This window comes from Vanacampus margaritifer, chromosome 1 (genome assembly GCF_051991255.1).
Source record: "Vanacampus margaritifer isolate UIUO_Vmar chromosome 1, RoL_Vmar_1.0, whole genome shotgun sequence".
NCBI classification, from domain to species: domain Eukaryota; kingdom Metazoa; phylum Chordata; class Actinopteri; order Syngnathiformes; family Syngnathidae; genus Vanacampus; species Vanacampus margaritifer.
Window position 1 is genome coordinate 21,853,854 of NC_135432.1, and position 21,800 is coordinate 21,875,653.

The 21,800-nt window shown below is 37.1% G+C and overlaps 2 protein-coding genes across 11 annotated transcripts in view; both read left to right on the forward strand.

The window, feature by feature from the left end:
* Positions 1 to 1,653: 1,653 nt before the first annotated feature.
* Positions 1,654 to 15,642, forward strand: LOC144055317 (transmembrane protein 47-like). Its single transcript, XM_077571591.1, has 3 exons — positions 1,654 to 2,022; positions 11,779 to 11,919; positions 13,216 to 15,642. Exons 1-3 carry the CDS (start codon positions 1,794 to 1,796, stop codon positions 13,392 to 13,394), a joined length of 549 nt encoding a protein of 182 aa, XP_077427717.1. The 5' UTR covers positions 1,654 to 1,793; the 3' UTR covers positions 13,395 to 15,642.
* A 2,856-nt stretch (positions 15,643 to 18,498) lies between these two features.
* Positions 18,499 to 21,800, forward strand: part of dmd (dystrophin) — a 146,113-nt gene continuing 142,811 nt past the window's right edge. For 6 of the 10 annotated variants that reach the window (XM_077583351.1, XM_077583294.1, XM_077583313.1 and 3 more), the window contains exon 1: positions 18,500 to 18,691. In XM_077583351.1, the coding sequence (XP_077439477.1) occupies positions 18,610 to 18,691 (82 nt within the window). In that variant the 5' untranslated portion in view covers positions 18,500 to 18,609. Of the gene's footprint in view, positions 18,692 to 21,800 lie in introns of all 10 variants that reach the window. The other 4 variants (XM_077583341.1, XM_077583371.1, XM_077583361.1 and 1 more) reach the window with 2 other exon arrangements.

Below are 21,800 nucleotides of genomic sequence, written 5' to 3' on the forward strand. Positions count from 1 at the left end.
TCCGGGTTTTTTATTTTGTTTTTGCTTCTGTTGTACAGGTTATATAGTTCAAATAAAGGGTGGAAAATTATTTTTATTTCCACTTTACTTTATATATTTAAATGTATTCTGTGATAATTTTGGCGTATTATGTGCCCTCAACTGTAATGTTTCCATGCTTTAAAATCCATTTTACACTTAAAGGTGTTGTGCTTTTGGTATGTTAAGGGGATGAAAAAGTCAAAATTGAAATATAATATCTACCATGCGCTTATCTGTCTTTTTTTTTTTTTTAGGTTGCATATATTCCTTTATTAAGGATTCATGAAATAACTTCACAATATTACAGTTATGCTTCACATTCTGATAGGTGGCTGAACACAAATATTAATATCCTATAGTTTGCTTTTGTGTGTGTGTGTCTCTCTCTCGAAAGGATCTTACTGTACTTATTCCCACTGCTATGGCCACAAAGGAAACCCTGTTCAATGTATTTTATTCCTGCTGTAGGATCTCACTGTCTTCCCCAACTATAATGTGATCAAAAGGTGATGAAAGTAGTAGCAAGCTCAGCTTCTTTCTTTTTTTTAGTTTGATGATTTGACAGATTTAAGGGTGAACGCCATGCCATGAAAACTGTACAGAACAGTTAAAAAGAAATCAAGCTATAATCAGCAGAAATGCGTGTCCAAACTGAGCCGTTATAAAGTGGATCTGTCAGCACATAAAAATAAAACGACAAAGTTGAACACTGAGATCAATTGCAGTTAATTTACTATGTTAGCCAGGTATACTTTAAGGAGTTAAGAGTTTAATATTGCTAGTGCTAGCAAGAGTTGAACGTGACCTGATGTCACTTTTATTCCTTCATTTCAACTTTTGTTGCGAACTGGAGTTTAAACCGGTTAAGTAGTAACCAGAGTTTATGACATGGTTTTAGCAAAGCTCCTCAAGTATGTCTCTGATTGGTTGTTTTTCTCCATAAATGCTAAAGTGAAGTACATTAGGTTATTTTTCTCCATAAATACTAAAGTGAAGTACATTAGGTTATTTTTCTCCATAAATACTAAAGTAAAGTACATTACTACCTGAATAATTTACTTAAGTACAGTAATTACCGTCCATCATAAAGTATACATAGATCTATTTTCAAATGTAGGCAGTAAAAGTAAAATGTCGTTGGAAGAAAAAAAAATATCATGTCAGTTTAAATGTACGGGGGGGGGGGGGGGGGGGGGGCATAGATGAATAATACAAATACCGGTCAATCCAATTTACATGAAACCCATACAAATATAATAATTAAAAACAGGGGGAAAATACTTTTTATAATTCTGCATGGATATTAATTATCAAATGACCTTTCTTGTTCGTTAAAAAATTAAGAGACTTAAAACAATTGTCAATTTCAATCAAAAATAATTTGAATAAAGGTTTCAAGTTTAGACATTTACATTTATGAATATAATTTTTTCCCAACAAAACATGCAAATTAAACAAAGTTGACAATTTTTTGCTCTTTTAATTCAAAAGGGTAATAATCTTGTGTTTTGATTCACACATCAAATCATTTTCAAATATTTGAACATCGTTACCTCCCCTCACTAGGGACCAGTGACGTCAGCGGCTTCAGGTTAGCCTATCAAGCTCCGTTGCTCGGCTCCAGTGATGCCCACAAGGCACAAGCACGTCCCGTCCGACGCGTGGGATACACACCCACGAAAAACAAACAACGGACTTCTCTTCTCCGGGATTCTTTCCTTTCCACCCCCCGCCTCCTCCTCTTCCTCCTCCTCGCATCCGCGGCCCCCGCCATGTCGTCGGCTGTCACCGAGACGGAGGAATCGGCGAGCAGCTCGCCGCTCACGCCGCTCAAGCTGGTCGGGCTGCTTTGCGTTTTCCTGGCGTTGTGCCTGGATGTGGGCGCCGTGATGAGTCCCGCGTGGGTGACGGCTGACGACCAATACTACCTGTCCCTGTGGGAGTCCTGCTGGAAGCCGATGAGCACCGACAAGTGGCAGTGCAACACCACGTTGAGCTCAGGTGAGAGGGGGTCGACGCTGCGGACGCTTCATTAGGTACACCTGTGACCTGCACATTCCAACAAGCTGTATCGTTCACATTTTCGCAGTGATTGTATAGTTCAGGGGTTCCTAAACTTTTTGGCTCGCATGAGGCCAGTACGTTGAACCGGTGGTTAGGGGTTCGTGTCTGGGGTCACCCCAGTGGGGTGGCATTATACTGTTCGTGGTGTTCATTTTCTCGTTTGGTATGCTAACTTTCGATAGATGGAGCTTCCATATGAGTGTGCCGACAGGCGGGGCATACCCTGGACTGGTCGCCAGCCAATCGCATCGCACCGCACATATGAGGCACACAATTTAGACTAGAGCAGGGTTGTCAAACATACAGTGCCCGTGCTAGAACTGGACCGTCAGAGGGTCCAATCTGACCCATGAGGACAGAACACAAACTGCAGTTTTTCCACAAAAATGAACTGTTGTTGCTCATTTTGGGGGGGCACACCGATGACCATTTAAATTAGGCTGCATTATTAAATCTTTCACTCAGGATTTGAAAATGCGCAGATTTTTGTTATGAAATTACAAATTACTCTGCAATAAGATAATAAATAAATGAGAATATTTTCATAATGCATTTGTACACAAAAAAAATACAGAAAATGAAGGGCTTTGAGTGTGAAAGCAAAAAAAAAAAGCGCCAAATAAATCAAATGCACTATTAATATTATTTTGACCTGTCATTAATTATTGAAACCCACTCTAGTCTGGTCTGGCCCATTTGGGGTTAACTTTGGTTGGAAGCGGACCATGAATCAAGATGAGTTGTCACGTTTCCGCACCCTCTCATGACAACAAAAAAAGCAACTCATGAGTGTTATTGCTGTTTTCTCCTATTTGTTCAGCTCAGGAAGGAAAATGGTAAAAGTTTGTTTAACTTGTGTGATAAAAGGAACCTTAAACTGGCACATTTGCATATTCTCAAAAAAGTACATTTATAATTAACTCATTCACTGCCATTGACGGCTATAGACGTCAAAAGTTCATTTGAACTATTGCTATTAGTTTCACATTTTCCCCACATTTGTTAAGAGTATGAAAACCTAGAAAAAAATATTGTACATTTAGAACAGATATAAAATTTGTGGTTAATCATGAGTTAACTTAATAAAGTAAAAAAAATAAAAACAAATTACAATTAAAAATATATAATCATCTGACGCCCAGAATTTTTTAATAATATATTTTTTATTTTTTATTTTAAATTAGGAGCATCAGGTGATTAAAATGCTTACCTGTAATTAATCACATGAATTCACTAGTTAACTCAAGAGTAATCAAGAATTTTATATCTGTTCTAAATGTACGATACATTTTTTATAGGTTTTCATATTGTTAACAAAAGTGGAAAAAAAATGCTAAACTAATCGAAATAGTTCAAATGAATTTTTGACATCTATAGCCGTCAATGGCAGTGAATGAGTTAAGGGTGTTTGACATGAAGCCATACATGCAGCACTTTACTACAGTACATCATACAGTGAATTTTGCTAAATTTGAATATTTTGGATGACTTGATTTTTATTACAGTATTTTATTTCAAAAAGTGCAAGTCCATATACACAGTACAGGCTATTAACTAGACCCATAGTGAAAGTCAATATTTCAGTTTCAGCATTTTAGCTTACAAGCTAAGCAATATTCATCATCTCAGGAATTTTTGTTACATAAGAAACTAATTGTTTTTAGTATAGAAAGTAGGTAGGAACTAGTCTTCTGAAAATCATTTGGTTGGCCTACTAGCTTAGTTTCCCAAGTCATTTTTAACTTAATGTTTCATTAGTATATCTAAAAAAAAATTCTAAAAATCTGTTTTCTGAAAATTGTTTTTTTAGTCATTTAGGTCATGGTAATACGCAAAAGTTAAATAAAAAAACCTTCTTGTTTTGTTACATTTAGTGTATCCACCCCCCCCCCCCCCCAATTTCTTGTTTTCCCAAAACATTAAAACATGACATGTTATAATGCTAACAACATATTTCAGCTCCTTTTTTTGTTGTTGACTGGAACGACTAAAATCAATCAAAATTTCTGCAATTCAAATTTATTATAATACACCTGTTCATTAACATGACAGATGAGGAGTTTGTGAATCTTTTTAATTCAACATAATGTTATTATTATTTACTACCACTGCCAAGTGGGAGCCGACTGGTCCCAATCACTACTCTACAATTATTCTACTTTTATAATAAATAAATAAATAAAAAATCAACTGTAGCTCTCTGCAGACTCCATTGATGTGCATTGTCTGCTGCTCGGATTGTGTGTGTGTGTGTGTGTGCGCGCGCGCGTGTGTGTGCCAATATTAGGCTACCATATTGAGCTGACCTATTTGTGGACAGCCTCCTGTGAGGGCTGGCTGAATATTTCATGTCACACTTTGATTTGTCTGTTGTTGCAACCCTGAGCCTCCTTTCACTTTGCATGGCTTCTTTACACGTTGATATTATTAAAGAAGTTGCTCGCCACCATTTGCCAGTTCCCTTGGCGACTTAGCTGCCTGGCTCATCCTTTAATTGGCACTGAGGGTATTTTTTCAGGAGCAGCTATGCACGTCTATGAGGACAGTGGCTTTAACAATATTGGGAAAATATATGCAGTCCCAAAATGTATGTTCTATACTGCTTCGGGTAACTGGAGCCTATCTCAGTTGATATTTGGCGAGAAAATAGATACAACCTCCACTGGTTGCCTTGATTTCAGATTTTTTTGTGTGCCAATGCTAGTTCTTTGTATTAGTAGTAGCAGTCAACATAAAACGTACCTTCCAGTGTGTGAATGTAAGGTGCTCTGGGCACCCAAAAATGTTGCTAAAGCATTCTATAGGTGCACCCCATTTACATAATTAAATGATCAGACATTGTTGATTTGAAGACATGAAATGCATGAAACTGTAGCTCACGCACACACACACACACACCACACTTCCCTTTTGTGCCTCATGCACCCCCCCCCCCAAAAAAAAAGAAAAAAAAATCGGATCTATTTCTCTCTTTTGCTTGTGTGGCGTTTTTTCCTCTCACAAACAGTATTTTACACCTCGGATTCAAACAAAGCAAGCATGGCGCTTTACTCCTGGTACCACAGTAAGACCTCGTCCCGACCTTGAAAAATTACCAACAAGCCAGAGTATAAACACAATACCAACACAAATTCCCTCCCCCTCTTCTGCCTCTAGGAAAGAGGGAACAGTTGGGGTTTGGGATTAAATTTCTTCTTTGTTTTATATATTTATGTATTTATTTTCGTTTCCCAATGTTCCTCCAAGAATCTCTCCTATATGTCCAGCAAGTAAGCCAGACATTTATAATTTAATGTGTTTTCCACTTTGTCTATGTCCCACAAACAGTGACAGAGACCAAGGACAGGCTACTTAAATGATGGAGACCATGCACTTCCTAATCAGAATAATGGCAAAAAAAATGCCAATATGGACAACGTATGTGCATATGTGCAAATATGTGTCCTTAACATATTTCATTTTTCACAATTCTCAATGCATGTCAAAAAAAAAGATCCACTATTCTAACCCAACAACAAAGAGTTTGAAGCAAACAACACAATAATCACATACTGTGATTTGTTCAAAATTGGCGTAAAACTGCTGAACAACAAAACCAACATTAAGTGAGAGAATTCACTTTTTGCTTCTTTTTTTTTTTTTAATACAAAAATCAACTCACTTTTTTTTGTTTTGTTATTATTGAGGTCCTGCATATCATTCAAAATCTGCAAAAAAATTACTAGGCCTACTTACATTGTAGTACATAGCAGTATAAGATGTCTGCCATCTAGTGGTGAATGGTGATGTTACAACATACAATTACAGTCAATTTCTGAATACTCGCGGTTCGGCACATGCAGATTAGCATATTCACATATTTTTTTCTTCCCCACCAGTATCTGTTTGTGTTTTTGAGCAGTTGAGATGCTTCCTGGATTTGTATTTTTTTCAAACAATAAATCTTTATCAGCATTTTTTTTTGAGTGTTTGGGTTTGTAAAAAATAAAATAAAAAAAGTTTCCCCCTTGTGTATGTTTTTTTTTGGGGGTGAGGGGGGGGCTAATGGTGGTTGCGGGCCCATCTGTGATGCAAACAACACTGATACTGAGTGTAACTATTGACAATGTTCTATTGCAGTGGTATTCAAACCTTTTAAGCGCTACCTAAAAATACAGACCACTCCAAGTATCACTATTGTGACAAAAAGTATATATAATATAGTATAATATAATATAATGTAATGTAAGGAAAAATAATATAATGGATGGATAATCTAATTTAAGTGATTCTTTCATGTACCACTAGAGGGAGCCTCTGTACTACCAGTGGTACACATATAAGATTATCTCTTAAACAAAAGTATGCTCAGTCTTTTGCTAGACACACTAATACAAAGACATGTTTTCTCACTCTGTATCAATTAATTAATTACTCTTTTTTTTTTTTTGTGCAAAGGTGACCGTTTAAAACCTTTTTCAAATTCAAGCCAATCCGCTCCGTTCCTCTAACCATCCCTCCCCAGTCAAGGGCCCGCCCCTGTCCAGCAGAGACCTCCCAACCCCCGAGAGATGCCTGTTTCTATTTGCGGCAGCCAAAGGTGGAATGGGAAGTGAGTTTGCATTCAGCTGTGGCAGACAGACAGGAAAAGGAAAATAGCCGTGAACATTAGCGTTGATGTTGGTGAAGAGTTGTTTCTGTGTGATCACATGTCGTCATGACAATGACAGAGATACTATTCTTGGTATTAAAACATACGTGCATTGTTGCATTAGATAGCAGTAAATGATTTAGATGTTGAATTTGAAGAAAGTTAAGTGCTGCATTGATTAGCATACAAAAAATATGCTGCCGTCTCACCCTGGCTTATTTTCTCCTTCTATTTCTTCCCCTGGCAGGATTCATCTTTTATAAGGTGCTTTCTAGTGTTACACATGGTTACTATTAATGGTAGTGTTAAAAATAGGATTGCAACAGATTCTGTACAATCGTGTGTAATCAGTCTACTGTTCATATTGATGAGACAAAAGAGGCTTAATTGAGGCCTCATTTTTTCCACAATAACCAACAGCGAGTTTCACCCCCCCCCCCTCCAAATTAAATGTCTTGCTGGATAAATAATAGGCAAACAAGTAGAAATAAACCAAGATGAATGCAGGATCATTTTGACAATATCAAACTGAACTGATTTACTGATTTGAGTTTTAATAGTGACTTTATTTGGTCACAGTTGGCTTATGGCACCAATTTCAAGGTTTTCTCTGTCTTTTTATTTCCTCTTTAACTCCGTGTTTGAAAGGGACATATCAATAATTGACTTTCTAAATATAGTATATAATCATTCAACACAGTATCTTTGAAAGTGTCAAAATGCTGTAAAATGACTTGCAATAAAGGAGGTTTATACATTGCAAAAAATATACAAACTTATAAAAAAAAAGAGTATCAATTCACTCAGAAATTGCTTGAAAATGTAAAGAAACACTGTCGCTGATTTAATTCCAAAGAAATGGAACTATGGAGAAATAATTTTTGTATTGCCTTTTTCATCTCACTTTCCAACACATCTTGGCTTTGAGTTTGCTTCTATCGAGGTTGATAAAAGATGAAGGGGACAGCACAATCTGGAGCCTGATGTTGGGATGTGGAACAAGGTCTGCCTGCTATTTAGGTGCACATCAAGCGACCATGCCCACTATGTCTAAATATGGCTAGCAAAGATTTTCTAGCGCAGGCTTTTTGTCAGCTTAAGTGAACTAAGTGCTTCCACTCTTCATTACCTTTCACTTAGCTTTTTCCTGTCTCCTCCCGCCACTCGTCTCCTCCTCCTGTCGTCTCTTTTCACGCTGCCCTCTCTCTGCCCTTGTAACGTTGGACCTCTTGTTTTGTCCTTGTATTTGATATACACTCTCCAAGCTATCTCTCATTTTGTGCTTTGGTGCACATTTCTTTATTCAGGAAAAAAACAACAACAAATCTTGCTACTTCAACAGCCTTCTTTTTTCCCCCCCTAAGTCTTCTCCCTTGATTCCTTTACAATTTGTCACATTCTCTACCTTTGCTGCTCTCCTTGCATCTATCCCTCTTTTTCTTCCAAGCTTCTTTCCTTATCTAGTTCAGCTTCTTCCTCTTTGTCCTCAAATCATTTTGGATTCCTTTGTTTCACCCTCTTCCCTGTCATTCGGTTGCCTTTGTGTGCTGGCCGACTCATTTCAAACGCATATTTTATTGAGTTATTATTGCGCTCTCTCGCATTGTAGATGGAGCCACCCGCTGTCATAATCGTGCAATCGACCTTAATAACTCAACAGTACAGTATTTACCTCTTCTTTTTTTATCTGTCTACTTCCTACTCACCTTTGCCTTGACTACAGGCTAACAGACAAAATGTTATTTTTATTACTAGATGCCTATCAGATCTGTCAATTAAAGTTTAATTCTCCAATCTTTGACACAATGCTACAAGATGACTTCAAGGAGCACTAAGGAACTTTTCAACCTTAATAAAATATTTTTTAAACTCTTCTGTTGAATGGTAACTTTGCCACACAAAAACCTACAAATGTGCTGACTGCTTCATGGTATACGTCACTTCCCCCTTTCCCAAAAGACGGAAGTCACTTTGAACATCGACGCATGATTACTGCGTCCATGGCAAAAGCTGCAAAACAACTGAAAAGTTGTGTCTCCGGAGACAAAAGAGAAAAAGGGAAGCTACCCTATCCTATAAAAGGATAGTCAATGATCAACATTAGCCTGGCTTTCACTCACTGCCGTGAGCTCAAAAGCAACTCAATGCACTTGTCCTCATGGGAAATGTGGTCTTCCTTCAGGCATGATATTACCACTTTTGCCCATATAGCACTGCCATAAGCAACGTAAATTGAAAGTTCCTTTGTGTTGCTTTCAATACTATTTAACCTAGTAAATTGAATACAGTAACAAAAAAATGAAACTTGGGTTCCAGATTACTGCTATTTTTTTTTTTAAATAGGTAATTGGTCTCTCGCTTATATAGAGTGTAATTCCACTATTTGCCTCGAGGTGGTGCTACACTTATTTAGTTTGAGTATAAAATTTAAAGAAGAACAAAACAGGAAGTACAGTACTGTATTTCAGTTTTTGTTGAAAACTATTGAATGTTATCTGCTGGAATCCTGCTTTTTCATCTTGATAAGTTTGCTCGTTTGGAGAAAACAGGATTTGTTTACTGCAAACACATTCATTGCTCTTGCTGTCTTTCTTGTGTTTAAGTGTGTTTGTGTTAAAAAAAAAAGAAGAAGAAATAAAAAGTTTGGTAAAAGACCTTTAAAAAAAAACAATTAAGTGCCATAAATGCTACTAGAACATGCCTATGGAGTATTTAAGTTGGGTATTTCTATATCACGGATTTCACTGATCTGGTCTGATAAATTATTTAAAAAAAGAAGTATAAAAAACAACAACTGAGACAGTGTGGTTGCACAAGTGTACACAGTAAATTCTGTAGAGTAAATTTCACTCTATTTAGAGTGGGACCAAATGGACTCAGTTTTAGAGTAGGCTAAGATTTACATTAGGAAGAGAGTAAAATAAAGAATTTGGAGAAAATAATCATAAAAGTTACTCAAGGGTTGAGGAACCAACTCATGACCTTCAGCTTGGGAGACAGTCGATCTACTCCTCAGTATATCGCTCGGGTCAGCTGGAATCTTCCTAACTCCAAGAGACTAAAAACAATCTCTGTGTCCAAATTCACAGGTGGAAGTGTGTCTCCCAAGCTGAAGGTCGTGAGTTTGTTCGTCAACCCTTGAGTGACTTTTTTTTGGTTCAATTCTTTATTTTACTCTTTTCCTAGTGTAACCCTGCCTTCACTTGCTATGGGAGAGATGGACCTTACTACTCGGAAACTCCTAATTACGACTGAGTTCTGTTCATGTGCTTTTGTTGTTAAAGCAAAAAAAATAAAAATGTAAAAAATACACATAGCAGCTGATGTACTCTTTGCTCACATAACCGAACAATTACGGCAAATAATGAGTTGTAAAGGACAGCACATTGAATTGTGTATGCTACGTAATTGTTTGTTCGTCAACCCTTGAGTGACTTTTTTTGGTTCAATTCTTTATTTTACTCTTTTCCTAGTGTAACCCTGCCTTCACTTGCTATGGGAGAGATGGACCTTACTACTCGGAAACTCCTAATTACGACTGAGTTCTGTTCATGTGCTTTTGTTGTTAAAGCAAAAAAAATAAAAATTTAAAAAATACACATAGCAGCTGATGTACTCTTTGCTCGCATAACCGAACAATTACGGCGAATAATGAGTTGTAAAGGACAGCACATTGAATTGTGTATGCTACGTAATTGTGTAGATTTTAAAACAACATGCTAGCGGACGTGAACACCCTTGTAAGTGTTAATAATTTTTGCCATTCACAAATCCTTCAGCTCTTTCCGCCATGTTGAAACTTGAAAAGTTCTCTCAACTCGGAAATTCCCAGTTGGCCAGTAGAAAATACGACATGAGGGGGCGTTCATGTGCAATTTTCTACTCGACATGTGGTATTTACCATAATTTCGATACCACATGAAGGCTGCATAAATCTTAGCCTACTCTAAAACTGAGTCTATTTGGTCCCTATCTAAATAGTAGGGTTGGGAATCTTTGAATGTCCCACGATTCAATTCGATTCCGATTTTTTTAGCCTGCGATTCGATTCAGAATCGATTTTCGACTGGGAAAGATTTTTTTCCAAAATGATTTGATTGACAATGATTTTTGCTTCAATCTATAGATGTGCAAGGAATTGTAATGATCTACTCCAGTCTGACTCGCTAATGCTAATTAGCGCGCTACTCGCGGCACTTTTATCACTCAAAAGAACACACTGCAGCCACAATGCAAAAAAATAACTTTTATTGGAATAACTTGATCGGGAATGTTTCCTTCTACTCTCTAATGTGGCTACAACTTAACAGTGTATCAGACTGTGTGGAACCACACTGCCCCTTAGTGGCCAAATCGGGTACAACATGAACAGCGCTCCAAATAAAGGCACACACAAAGGCAAGACAGTATAAAATAATTTAAATAAAATCGATTTTGGGACATTTAAAATTGATTCTGAATCATACTAAATGAGAATCGTGATTCTTATGAGAATCAATTTTTTGGCACACCCCTACTAAATAGAGTCAAATGTACTGTACTGTGAATTATAACTGATTCCAACTCAATGGGAGTCAATGGGAGTCAGCAAACACCTGCCCCCAATGAAAATGCCTCACAATAACCCCAAATAAAGTCCTGCCGTGCTAGTAGGCCTTTCCTGCACAACAACAACGCTCATCACCAAAGGACGCCACACCTCTAGTGATGTATGGTGGTAACAACATCATGCTTTGGGGCATTTTTTTTCCTTTTCTTTCTGCAGTTGGAACTGGGGGCTTGGTCAAAATGGCGGGAAAACCTTCTGGTAAAAAACAAAACCTTAGAATTTTAATTCTGTAGGATTTATAGACTGAGTCTTTTTTATTTGGAGAACTACAACATTAGTAAACCGAAAGTTCAGTGTTTGGAACCACTTCAACGTGGGTTTGAATGGGGTCATAGATACATACACACACAAAAATGGGTTGGATTGATTGAAAGTTTTGATTTTTAACATACTGTAGTTAATCATCACACTTACTGCACTCACTGTTTCCATTTTCCTTCCATCCTTTTTCCAGACTGGCAGGTTGCCACGCTAGCGCTGTTGCTCGGAGGCGGAGCCCTAGTGCTGATGTCATTCCTGGTTGCTCTGGTGGCCGTTTGCATCGGCACCAGACGGCGATTCTACAGGCCTGTCGCCTTCATGCTTTTTGCTACAGGTGGGTGTGCACATCACAGCAACACTACCAGGTCAAAGGTGGCCACTCGCCATCTGCACAGTCTCACAATAAAAAGTCCCTTCTACACATTTTATAGTCAAGATCTCCTCTGCATGTTATCTCTCTGTCCTTAATATGTTCATCCTTCCATCCTTTAATCAATACATTTGCTTTACCTTTATTTCCTCTCCTATTATCCTTTTTTTTTTTATTCCTTGCTTTTCTGCCTTTTGGCATTCCCTTCATTCATTGCAGTCTACTTTACCCAAAGATTTTCCATCAGTGATTTACATACACTGTAAAATAAATAAAATAGGACAAATACTAGCAACATATATTTTTTTAAATATTGTTGTTAATGTTAATGTTTTTATTAGTTTTTAGTGTTCGTTTTTAAACATTGGAGTATTTGTCAGGTGCAGGAAAAAAAAAAGGTTCCAATAAGTATTGTCCAAAAAAAGTAAACAGCAATTTTCCATTTGTACAGTTGTAATGTAATTCCAAAATGAATATATCTAAAAAAAAAACCAAAAAAAAAAAACCTGCAAGCTCAGGTATGAAATGAAAAGACTAATTTGAAAACAAAGGAAATTTTTGCTATCATTATGTTTAGTTTTAGTGATGGGTGAGTACCAATTCCAGATATCTGATAGCCAGTCTTATTTCGAGGTATCAGTACTTACCAATACCAGAATTAGTCGCCATCTTGTGGCCGTTTTATGATCAGGAAGTAGAAATTAGAAGAAGAGAAAATTGCCACTGATTTCATGCAATTTTATGGAAAAATGCTTTATTTGGGATACATAGGTCTTCATTTCAATTATCTGTCATCGTTTTTGGGGATATATTTTATGTATCCAAAGTACAGCTAGTTTTATAAATGTAATGTAGTTTCAGCTGGTTAACATTATTTTTATTTTATCTTTTTTTTTCATTTTATTTTAATTTTAGCAATTTTGGCCATTTACATTTGATTTGCTTTTCCATTCCAAGAGTCAAAAGTAGTAACTATACATAAATTATAAAATGTATGTTATATATTTTAATGTATTTGTATGTGTTTATCTTCTCCTGACTTGATTTCTTCCATCCTTCTCTCATCATTCATTCTTTATGTGCCTCCCTACAGTCAAAATTGAGGCTAATGACAAACCATTATATCCCATGCATTTTTATGAGAATGACCATTTCCTGTCATTTCTATGAAATGGCAGTTTTACCCACACTCGGTCCCTCTCACTAGTCCATCCCCAATGGCCTGACGTATTATTTTAAGGAGCAATGTATTCTCTCTAGTGGTCCTGCAGGCCTGCAGCTTGGTGCTCTACCCCATCAAGTTCATTGAAAGCATCAACCTGAAGATTTACCACGAGTTCAACTGGGGCTACGGCCTGGCCTGGGGCGGGACCATCTTCGCTTTCGGCGGCGGCGTCCTCTATTGCCTCAACCCCAAAAGCTACGAGGTGTACTACTAGGTCCCGTTCACCCTGTCCATGCTGGGAAATGTGATGGGGGAGGCTGGCTGCTTATGACTCACTCATTTGCCAGGAGCTCTTGGGGATTGTTGTACACACGTTTACACTGTCGCCTCCATTCTGTCATGACATGAAAGAACTGTTGTGATGATGCTAGTGGGAAGCCGAGCCGTGAGAAAAGATGATGAGCATGTAACTTATCCTCCGACATATCGATTCACTGACCTGGATATAATCAATATCAGAAAAGAGAAAAACTGTACTCACTTTCATACATTTTACATCATCCTTTTCATCATTATAAATGGACTTGACACTAGCAGGAGGTTCCCCTTTGCTACTATTGACTCACGTTTCAGTCACTGTAGCAACACTGCAAGGTACACACACACACACACACACACACACAGACCCCTTATTGATTAGCTGTCGTCTTTGATGTGAGACCAGACAGCGCTCATCTCCATCAAGGTCCACCAGTGCCACCACATTTAAAATTGGTCAAATTGGCGCAAAAAACAAAACAAAAACACAATCATTTAAAGTTGTTCTGCTAATTATATCAGCAGGTGATGGTAAAAACACAATTGTCACTGGTGGAAAGCTGGTTTGTATTGATCAATTACTACTGCCACGTTGGATAGATTGAAAAACACTGAAAATGGCAATATCCAAAAAATAACTCTGCAGTTGATTGGCAATCAGTTCAAGGTGTACCTCGTCTGGCCCACAATTACCATCAGTGGTACATGGACTCCCTCTAGTGGTTTGAGAAAGAATAAATGATTTCTTTATTTTTTATCCACTACAGTATATTTGCTAAGTACAATTCAGTTGTATTTAATTTATACATGTAATATATTTGTATTTAATCATTGAAATATTTTTAGGTGTACTTTTTATTCAACTTTTATATGCAACAGATTTTTATTCAATCACATTACAGGATTTAAGTATCATAGTATGCAATCTTAACTCATTCACTGCTATTGACGGCTATAGACGTCAAACATTCATTTGAACTATTTCTATTTGTTTACATTTTTTGAGTATGAAAAACTAGGGGGGGGGGGGAATATTGTACATTTAGAACAGATATCAAATTTGTGATTAATCGTGAGTTAACTAGTGAAGTCATGCAATTAATTATGATTTAAAAAAAAAATTATTGCCTGATGCCCCTAATTTTTAATAAACTTTTCTTCTTATTATTTTTTTTAAAAAAAGAAAAGATTAGTAAAAATAATAAAAAATTATAATTAAAATTACTTTTTTTTTTAAAGAAGAAAAGATTATTAGGCGATTAAATTTTTTTTGTAATTAATCACATGACTTCACTAGTTAACTCACGATTAATCACAAGTTTTATATCTGTTTTAAATGTACAATATTTGTTTCTAGGTTTTCATACTCTTGTTAACAAAAGTGGGGAAAAAATGTAACTAATAGAAATAGTTCAAATGAATTTTTGACGTCTATAGCCGTCAATAGCAGTGAATGAGTTAATATTCTAACTGTGCGTAAAAAAAAAAAAAGATTAAACGTACATTCCAGGAATAATAACTACTATTCTATTCTACTATCCTATACCGATGGTATACAGTAGAAAATAAATAAATGAATGGATGGACAAAAGAAAAAAATACAAAACTGTAAAGATTGAATTGAGCTCTCTTGGGCAAGAGACGGACGGGGTCCACCCTGGACTGGTTGCTGGTCAATCGCAGGGCAATGATTGACACATTCACACCAGTGAACAATCCAAAGTCTTCAATGAGCGTAATATGCATACATTTGGAATGAAGCAATAACAAAACTCTCAAAGCCATGTGAGTTAAATGACCTCACACAATACTACAGTAAGTGTGTTTTTACTATTGTTTTGTTTTATGCAGCTACTCCAGATCACAGTCATCCTCCATAAGTCATACCTCGTCTCCTTCTCATCTGACCTTCATCATTCTTAAGGGATGCTCAGTGGGTCACGGACAAAAAGGGTACAGTAGGATGAGCCACTCGTGTCACCACTTGCGGGACTGTTTAGCTACCTAGAAACATCTCTTGTGTGTGCTTAGTGGTGCACTAGATCAGACTTAGATTATTCTGGTTCGGATACTTAAGAATGGCATTACAATGTAAAAACAGGACAAGTGACCTGTTTATGTACAAAAGAAGCTAAGCAAAAGACTGACTTAAAAAACATCTCTGTGTTAACATTACGTCTCCAAATAAAGGTCGTTTGCAGGAATTTGGTTTTAGAAGTGCTGCACACATCAGGAGTGTCCAAAGGTCCTGCTTGAGGAATTTTACTAGCCTGCTTCATATTCTAGTAAAATTCAAACATGGTCTGCATCAAAAGGTCACAAGTAAAATATAAAATGTTGAAAAAGGGCACACTATTATTTCAAATTAAGAATACAAAAGTTGAATATTACAAGATATCACACTTTTTACATTTTTTTTTTTAAATATAAAAAGAAGCACAGGGTTTATTTTGCGATTTTGGATGCAATTGTCAAGCTGTCAGTAATCTGCTTTTATTTAAAAAAAAATTTTTTTAAATTTTTTTACTTTAGCACATAACTCAAGACAGACTCACAGAAGCATTTCTATTAGTTCTGGCCAACATTTCAGCCTGTCTAATTTTTTCTCTCCACTTTGTTCCCAAACTTTAAAGTGTCTGGACAATAAGACAGTCTTGCATTTTCGGGTATCAGGGGCATTTGGAAATGTGTTTATTGGTAGGTGAAATTAGTTTTGTGTTTTTAGTAGGTTTTGTATGATAATGCTGAAGAAACAAAGGTCAAATAGGAAATAAGTTTTTTGTTTTTTTTAACTGAGTCACATTTAACATGCAAGGGTCTTTAAATATACCGTATTTTTAAAAAAGCAGCAGTATTGAAGTAACCCTCCATTCATCAACGTGGAACAGCAGTACTTCGGCCTGCGACTATGATGCCCACTGCTGGATAGATTGAGCAAGTGCAGTGGTTCCCCATCTTTTCCCACAATGCAATGCAACAAAGTTGTCCTATCATTTGTACAGCATTTATTTTTTCCACTATAAAGCGACATATTTTTTTTTAAATCTACCAAAAATACACAATATAATGTATGATGCCTGGATTGGATGGGTGAAGTGAAATACGTAATCTGTTCCACGATCATCATAAAATCTCTATTAACAATACAGGCAAACATTTTAAGTAAAAAAAACGAATTGAGCATAGTATGTTACAATGTAAAAAAAAAGAAGAAGAAGGTATATACTCTCAATTTGGATGACAGATAAAGAATCGATGGTTCTCAACTTTTCATTAAAACATTCAGACTTTTTGGATATGAAGACAGCAGCATAGTGGAAAGTGGTTTGCTTCATATCCAAATATTCTGGCTCCAAAACATGTTACACGTCTTTCTTCCATGTGCCCTGCAATCTTAAACAGAACAGACAATGGACATAAAGATTACAAAGTCACAGAGAACACTGGGGTGTTTTTATTTTATCATTAGAATTATTGTCATCAAATAAATCCAGTTTGCATGTGTGACAGCAGTACAACTTCTAAAATCTTTATGCAACTTCAGATGTAGTTCTGCAGATAATGTGTTTCCATAAACTCCAGACCTCATCTTTCCTAATGTGTAATTCGGGACCTATAAAATTGTCTGGCTGGGATCTCAAAATAAACATTACATCAATCGGCATGTACGGTATTCTTGCTGTACTCTGACTCAAGTTTCAGTTTAAGAATCGTCTTCCTGGCAGTTAGTGTACTGTCATTACAGTATTTTCAACCAACAACTGACAGACAGTGCTGCATAACGTACAGCAATCAATGCATGCTCATCTGCTGCCGTACATAATGTATTTCAATTGCAGTAATTGACAATTCGGAAATTACATCACAAGTCAAAATGGCGGTCTTATGATGATATCGGAGGAGGGTTTGAAGTCGGATTTATCATACTCGAAGTGGCCCATTTCTGCGCTCAAAGTGTTTGAAGCAAATGTAAGCAACTTAGATGGCTGATTCAGATCGATTCTTTGTTGTTGTGGTTAACACCGCCTTTTCAAATCACGGTTTGACACGTGAACATATGTCTTGTATTTTCATTTGCCTCGAATGCTTTGAGGTCCTTACTGACACAGTCCGAGTGGGATATATCCAATTTCCCACTTTCCACGAACGCAGCAGTTATCCTCTGTTAAATGGCCCCTCTGCGTCAATTGAAAAGCATTGAACTTTGGATCGAACTTGTAATTTGATTGGTGAAGATTATTTTTGATTTGAAAATGTGATAAAATGTTGTTGACTAAAATAACGTGCCTGGTTTGTATGCCAGCAGGCAAAAGCAATACAATACGCCGTGGAAATGAAGCGTTGCATTGTGTACATATAAAAAAATGCCCGGATGTTCGGAATTGCTTTACATTTATGACCTGCAGGTGTTTTACAAATATTAAAACATAACTTTGACTTTTACGCTGTGTTAGGATAGCTTTTAGTGACTTCACTACAGTGCATTCCAGCATACAAATTCGGGTTACATCACCACTTTTAGAAGGGAACTGTCATCAACTCTAGACCCCCTATGCAATATGAGGTGTTCATCAAATTAATAATAATAATAATAATAATAATAATAATAATACTAATAATAATAATAATAATAATAACAATAATAATAATAATAATAATAATAAATGGGCGTCAATTATACGCGGATTTCCGCTATTTGCGGGCCCCATCCCCGCGAATAACGGGAGTCCACTGTCTGCACACGGAGCAGTTCCTACGCTTGATCTTTTGCCACCCGGAAGTACGTGTGACGTCATGGTGACAATTAAGCTGTACTTACTACTTGACCTGTAATGTTTCGAACCCCGGAAATAATATTCTGGTGGCGCGTCTGGGTGTGGTGTCGGCTTTTACGCATGGCGTCTGCCGACAAGAACTGCCAGACAACTTACTATTTCGAGATGGGAATGCTCCGGCGACGACCCCACTCCACGCCACTCCCTCGTCCGCACACCTGCTTGCATCTGTCTCCCCTGACAGCGACTTCTCAGCCGCCGTCGTCCTCGCTTTGGCTGGAGTTGGGCTCCCGCTTCCAGTCTGTGGCTGCCGCTTCTGAAGACTTTGGTCCTTCCAGCTCCCCTTTGGATTATCCTCCTAACTGTACATTTTAGACCCGGTTTCCCTGTGGACTCATGGCGGAGGGTGTGCGACCCGAGGACTATTGCGACGAGGTGCTGGAGGACGAGTTTGGAGAAATCATCAAGTGTCGATCTGGTAGGTCAAAATAACTTTGTGTGCGTGTGAGAAGGCAAATAAATACAAGTCGACAACAACTTTACCATTTAAAACAACAACAACAACAACGCACCATTTTATAGAAAATCCGTGGTGGCAAAAGTACTCCCACTGTACAGTAGATAAGAAATACAGTACAGAAAATACTTTGGTAAAAGTAGAAGTACCGATTCAACTCCTGCGGTAGTACTTAATAAATTATAAGTAAAAAAAAAAGAGAGAAAGAAATGTTTACAGAGTGCAAAGTTAAAAATGTATTTTTTTACTGTCAATTATGTACAAGTTTTGACAACTTTGCACAATTTAACAAATTGCACAAAATTGTTACCATCTTTCATTAATCTGCATACTCTCCATACCGAGAAGATTTTTTTTAAAAAAAGTTACATTTTGTATGTTTTTTTTTTTTTAAATTACACATTAGCTTAGCTTTTATGCTTTCAATGTGCTCAGATTAGAGAATTTTGGGATGCCAGAAGCTGTTTTTCTAAGATGTCACAATATCTTATACTTGACAACATAAAAAAAAAAATCCTAAATAAGGTAATTAATTGGGAATATCTTACTTAAAATCTTACCAAATCAGTTTTTATCTCTTATCACAACCCCACCAATATGGCCGTCAATCACGACCGTAACCACAGTTAACGTCTCTCTCTATTTTCTTAAATTGAAAAAATAAGCCTGTTCTGAAAAAATAAGGAAACCTGTTTTCAAACGTAAGGAGTAAAAAACAACAACAACATAAATACTCAAGAACTGCAGAGAACTCCTACCACTGATCGCTATTCAGTCATTTTGTCTTGCTTAAGTACGAAGATCCTACAAATCCTACAATGCACTTTGCTTGCTTCGCTTTTTTTTCTTTTGTTGATGGCATTTCTGTGACATCATTAGTTGTTTTCAGCTTGGAAATTGTGAGGTCACCTGATTGCCTTTGAGCTCACGTGAGAACACATTCCTTATTGTTTTGAGTCACTTAAGAATTAGTATGTCGTCTTTATATTTAGGATTTTCAGTCTAGTACAAACTGATTTGATTGAATCCAGTTATTTCATTCAATTCATTACAACCAGCTCTAGATCTAGTCCAGTGTTGATTGATTTAGTGTAATTTGAATTTGAATTGAGCATGAATCAGAGTCCTCCTCTTTGCTTTAAATAGTAGGCTGGTTGTGTTTAAGATTTATTTATTTTTTAACCAAAATTGCAGATGTGATATACTGTATGTACGCATACTGGCATCCCTATGCCTTACTTTGTTCTGTGTACAGTTTGTTGTGATACACAAAAACATTTAAAACAGTATTGCTTTTGGTCTTTGGGGGGGGGGGGGGGGGGCTCAAAATGTCTGCAGGAAAGTCGAATCACTGTAGTGTTGCAATAGGTTTCTTTAGTCAAGATGAAAACGAAGACGGAATTTACATTCATGTCTCCCAAGTGTTTAGACTGTAATAGCAACAACATGATTTATGTCTCCAGAGGACACGAGCCATGCAGGTCTGTCAAGAAGTGGCTGCATTGTTCACATATTACATTGCTCCCTAACATACTGTAGGACTAAGAGTCTTTTTTTTTTGGCTGTTGCACTTTCTGATACTTAACTCATTCACTGCCATTGACGCCTATAAACGTCAACAATTCATTTTCACTATTTTTATTAGTTATATATATTTTTTCCACTTTTGTTAACAAGAGTATTAAAACCTAGACATTTTTTAATAATCTTTTGTTTTTAAAGAAAAGAAAAGATTGTTAAAAATGAGGGGCGGCAGGCGATTATAATTTTGAATTGTAATTAATCGGATGGCTTTAATAGTTAACTCACAATTAATCAAAATTTTTATATCTGTTCTAAATGTACAATAATTTTTTTCTAGGTTTTCATACTCTTGTTAACAAAAGTGGATTTTTTTTTAACTAATAGAAATAGTTCAAATGAATTTTTGACGTCTATAGCCGTCAATGGCAGTGAATGAGTTATTGGCGTTAAAATTCTACTCACTCGTAAACAAAACATTTTGAGATGTTCACAGCGTATCTCTAAAGTCACTATACATAGACTTTATTTTTGTTCATTTGGACAAACGCAAGGACATCATTTGACAGCTTTCGATGTTGCAGTGTCTTCCGCGGCCTTGTTGAAAAACTGCCATCTACCCCGATTTGAGTTCTGTGTCTGTTTGAGAAGCTTTATGGCCGTCGTACTACTCTAACACATAGTAGGCCTACAATATACTGTACATGGTCCATGTCAAATTTGTTGACAGAGGATCTGTTCTTGACAACCTACGCAGAGGATGGCCAGCTACTACCGCCACTGATGAAAGCACCGAACTCCTAGAGCAGGTGTTTGGGCAAAGCCAGTGAAAATCTATCTGGAGTGCTGCACCGGGACTTGGCATCAACAAAAGCTCGATTTAGCAGATGGACTAGTGATAGCTTTACATGTGACTTGTGGTGGTTGTGCATCTTAATCTTTGAAGTCCGTCGAGGTAAAGCTTTGTGATTCTTGGAAACATCTACTGAATGGACCTTTTTTTCGATTGCGTTCCAGTGCAGTCCTCCAGATAGACGTTTGGTGGACGCCTGCTCAAAGAGTTTGTAATTTTCATTTGGTAGCAGGCCAGCCAGTGCCTTTTTTTTGTATTGAGCAGATTCTGTTTCGAGAAATTTGTTATGGATAGCGTTGAAGGTTAGAACAGTGTGACAGCCATAAAGCTTCTCAAACTGGCACTGAAATGCAGTCGGAGACAGAGAGACTTCTTGCCAGGCGGCAATTTTACAACTCTGCTCCAACCAATGCTGCGCATTTGGCGAGCCCATGGGCAAGGGAACGATACAGTATGCACTCAAAAACCGCACAGCCAAAGCTGTCACATGCTGATGGCTTCACTTCTGTATGAATGATATCTGAAAATCCCACTGAAACTGAAAAAAAAGCATAGTGACTGTTTGGACATTGTTTGTTTATACATGACGAGACATGTTCCCGTAAAGGTTGAGGTGTCAGATTATGTCTAAATGTTCTTAATGAGTGCGCTAGTGGAAGTTTGTAATGAACTTCGGATTTGGCGAATGTCTGTGCT

What these genes read in the sequence shown, in the direction of transcription:
- LOC144055317 (XM_077571591.1), top strand. Translation starts at nt 1,794, where the DNA reads ATGTCGTCGGCTGTCACCGAGACGGAGGAATCGGCGAGCAGCTCGCCG. An exon ending in CAACACCACGTTGAGCTCAG is followed by an intron (nt 2,023 to 11,778) that starts GTGAGAGGGGGT and finishes TCCTTTTTCCAG; the next exon opens with ACTGGCAGGTTGCCACGCTA. An exon ending in CTTCATGCTTTTTGCTACAG is followed by an intron (nt 11,920 to 13,215) that starts GTGGGTGTGCAC and finishes TATTCTCTCTAG; the next exon opens with TGGTCCTGCAGGCCTGCAGC.